This window comes from Bidens hawaiensis, unplaced genomic scaffold (assembly GCF_021521415.1).
Source record: "Bidens hawaiensis isolate Kalapana, Puna unplaced genomic scaffold, B.hawaiensis_p1.1 tig00031411_1, whole genome shotgun sequence".
Lineage (NCBI taxonomy): Eukaryota > Viridiplantae > Streptophyta > Magnoliopsida > Asterales > Asteraceae > Bidens > Bidens hawaiensis.
This window is the reverse complement of record NW_027495279.1, coordinates 31,787-35,862: the sequence shown is the minus strand read 5'-3', so window position 1 is coordinate 35,862 and position 4,076 is coordinate 31,787. Positions and strand designations below refer to the sequence as shown.

The following is a 4,076-nucleotide window of genomic DNA, read 5'->3' as shown; positions in this document are numbered from 1 at the left end:
ATTTCTCCAACTTGTAGGCACCTTTGGATAGCACTTGCTTGATTTTATAAGGTCCTTCCCAAGTTGGGGCTAACTTGCCCGGAGGCTCCTGTCCTGACGCCTCGTTGTTGCGGAAGACAAAATCTCCCGCATCGAATTCGCATATTTGGACCCGCGAGTTGTAGTATTTTTGAAGTTGTCTTTTGTAATTGTGCTCGCAAATCGATGCTGATTATCGTCTTTCCTCGAGCAAATCGAGATTCATCCGGAGTTCACGGTCGTTATCGTTGATTAACAGGACCCTCGCGGATGGGATCCAGATTTCTGCCGGAATCATGGCTTCAGTGCCATAGGTTAGGCTAAACGGCGTTTCTGAATTACTAGAGTTTTTCTGGGTGCGGAAGGCCCAAAGTACATGGGGTAACTCATCAACCCAACCAGTCCGTTTAGTACCCAACCTCGCCTTAATTCCTTCCTTGATAGTTCGGTTGGTCCTTTCGACTTGATCATTTGCTTGCGGGTGAGCTACAGATGTGAAGACTTGGGTTACCTGAAGTTCTCTTAACCATTCTTGTAGTCCGCTATCAGCAAATTGGGTCCCATTGTCACTTACCAACTATTGCGGGAGGCCAACCGGCAAATGATGAATTCCCAAAGGAATTTCTTAACATTTGATGCCGTTATTGAGGCGACTGGTTTGGCTTCTACCCACTTGGTGAAGTAATCAATGGCCACTATCAGGAACTTGACTCGTCTCAGGGCTTCTGAGAAAGGTCCCATAATATTAATAGCCCATTTTTGGAACGGCCAGGCAGAAGTGACCGGAATCAGTTCGTTTTTAGGACGTAGGTATTGGGGGCATGGCGTTGGCAAGAATCACACTTTCTGATTTCTTGTACAGCGTCCAAATGCATGTCGGGCCAATAGTATCCCGCGTTCATAATTTTCGCAACTGTCATTCTTGGCCCCGCGTGTAGTCCGTAGATACCCTCGTGAATTTCTCGAATTAGGTAATTTGCATCCTCTGCGTCTACACATCGTAACAGCGGGCCGATGAATGATCTCTGGTACGAAATGCCATCAGTCATCTGGTAGTTTAAAGCTTTGTGCTTGATCTTCCGAGCCTCAGCTTTTCCTGCTGGGAGTGCTCCGGAAGATAAGTAAGCTTTGATGGGTGTCATCCAGGACTCGACACCGGTCTGGATTACCAGGACTTGATTTTGGTGAACGGATGGATGATCCAAGACTTCTACCCGAATATCTTTAGCGAAATGCTCGAAATTCGTTGAAGCTAGTTTGCTAAGGGCGTCCGCCGATTTGTTTTCGCTCCTCTTAATGTGAACAACATTAAAAGAGTTGAATTGGCGGATCAAGACCTTTTCTTGGGAAAAATAGGAGGCCATAACGTCGTTCTTGGCTTCATATGTTCCATTTATTTGTCCCGCAATTAGCATGGAATCCACCCGCGCTTCCAAATGTTTTGCCCCGAGCTTTTTCGCTATCCGCAGGCCTGCCAAGAAGGCTTCGTACTCCGCCTCATTATTGGTGCTTTTGAAGTCCAACTTGATGGCGTATGTAAATTCATGCCCCTCGGGGTTGACCAGCCTTAAGCCTGCGCCCGATCCTTCATTGCTTGAAGCTCCGTCCGTAAACAATGACCAGACTTGTCCTTGTTTCGGAGGTGCTTGGGGTTGTTGTTCGATCATACATTATTGTTCTTTATGTTGCGGAACTTCCGTGATGAAGTCCGCCAACACTTGCCCCTTGATTGCCGGTCTTGGTTTATACTCGATTGAATATTCACCTAATTCAATGGCCCTCTTTTCCAGCCGACCGGACAATTCAGGCTTACTCAACACGTTCTTGAGTTTGTACCCGGTTAACACATTTATAGGGTGACCCTGGAAATATCCCCGGAGTCGTCTGGCTGCATAGATCAGCGCCAATACCAGCTTTTCCAACATTGAATATCTTGTTTCCAGGTCCGATAATGTTCTACTAACGTAATAGATTGGAGTTTGGACATTTTTCCTATCTGTTAATAGAACAACCCCCATAGCAATGTCAGATGCCGACAAGTATAGTGTTAATGGTTCACCCGCGTGTGGAGCAGTTAACGTGGGTAATTCTATTAAACACTTCTTGACTTCTTGGAACGCTTGCTCGGCTTCCGGGGTCCATCTGAACGGTGCCTTTTTAAGTCAATTTCTCAGAGTTGAAATGAACGGATAAGATTTGGCAGCGTGGTTTTCCAGAAACCTATTTAATGCTACTAAACTCCCGTTAAGTGTTTGGACCTCTTTGAGGGATGCGGGGGATGGCATGCGGGCTACTGCTTGTATCTTGTCTGGATTAGCTTTGAAACCCGTGCCTGTAACGATTACCCCGAGGAACTTCCCTTCCTCCATTCCGAAGGAACACTTTGCCGGATTGAGTTTCATGTTGATACTTCTCAGTGTTTCGAAAGTTTCCTCTATGTCCCTCAGCATTTGATCTTCTTCGATGCTTTTGATTACTAAATCGTCCATGTAAACTTCAAGATTTCGACTTATCTGACCTTTGAAGGCTTGATCCATCAGCCTTTGATACGTGCCCCCCGCGTTTTTTAATCCGAAAGGAATCATTCTGTAGCAGAATGTGACTTGGTCGGTGCGGAACGCTGTCTTGTCTTCGTCACCAGCCGCCATATGAATCTGGTGATACCCTTTGTAAGCATCAAGGAAGCACTTGAATTTGAATGGGGCCACCGCATCTACCTTTAAGTCAATTTCCGAAAGTGGGTAACAATCTTTCGGACATGCCTTGTTTAGATCTTTGTAATCTATACACATCCTCCACGTTCCGTTACTTTTTGGGACCATCACCGGGTTAGCCACCCATGTTTGGTACTTGATTTCTCGGATGATTCCGGCGTGAAGAAGGTCTTGTACTTGGTCGTTCATGGATTTTGTCTGTTCGGGGCCCATTATTCGCTTCTTTTGCACAATTGGGGTGATTAACGGATTCACATTCAATTTGTGTTCTGAAATGTTCCGCAAGACACCAGTCATGTCTGCGGGTTGCCATGCGAAAATGTCGATATTCTTTGTCAATAATTGTTTCAGAAAAGTTCGGACGATTTCGGAGATAGCCGGACCAATTACTACGGTTTGGTCGGGAAATTTCTTGTTGAGGATCCACTTCTCTGGTTCAGTCCTCTGGCTTTGTTTGGAAACTTTGCTCGGTCTTGAACTTTCAGCTGTGTAGCAATGTCGGTTAACATGGATTATTGCTACGTCAGTGCGGGTTGGGACCCCTACTGCTCCGTGAGCTGTGGACGGATGTGCATTGAAGTCACCAATTGCCTCCCGTCCGAGGATAATATCATGCTTGGACCTTGCCGGTAAAACTAATAATTCAACCTCTTCGGTTCGTGAGTGAATTCCATCACTAAGTGTAACCGGGAAAGTAATGACACCCCGCGGGTGCATTATTTCCCCACCAAACCCAGAGACGGGTGCGTGAATAGGTCGTAATCGTTCTTTATCCTCTTCTTCAAGCTGTTCAAAGCACTGTTCATACATAATGTCGGATGTACTACCGGTGTCGAAGAACACATATTGCGACCGGTAGTGTCCGAACAAGGCAGTAATTATCAAAGGGTTCTTGTTACATGGTCCTCCTTTGATACGAGGAAAAATGACTGGCTCATTTTTCCACTCTTCGTCTTCAAATTCTTTTCTCTTCCTGCTGGTCTGCTGACCTCCGTGAATCATATGAACATTCAGATCCTTTATTTGCCTTTTTGACGGGCCCTGGTTATCCTTTGCGGGAGGTTTGTGATGTGCGAAAATATATATATAAATAAAACACAAGTCACAACTAAGCTTTAAAAAACCAAACAATCTATCCTAGTTCACACAAACGGCAAGTGTACCGATCGCGTATAGCACAGATAAGGAAAGTCCGGATATCGAACTCGAAGACACGTGAAAACGTTTATAATTACTAAACTCTAACTAAGACTCACCAAAATAATATTTAAATGATTTTTAATATTTAGAATTGATTAAACTACTTAACTTAATTAAACAAAAACTTTTGATAAAATACTTTGA

General features: G+C 44.7%; 1 protein-coding gene across 1 annotated transcript; it reads right to left on the bottom strand.

The window, feature by feature from the left end:
* Nucleotides 1–806: 806 nt before the first annotated feature.
* LOC143582017 (uncharacterized) lies at nt 807–1,685 on the bottom strand. The gene has a single exon (XM_077064676.1). The coding sequence runs from the start codon at nt 1,683–1,685 to the stop codon at nt 807–809; it is 879 nt and encodes a 292-aa protein (XP_076920791.1).
* Nucleotides 1,686–4,076: the final 2,391 nt, after the last annotated feature.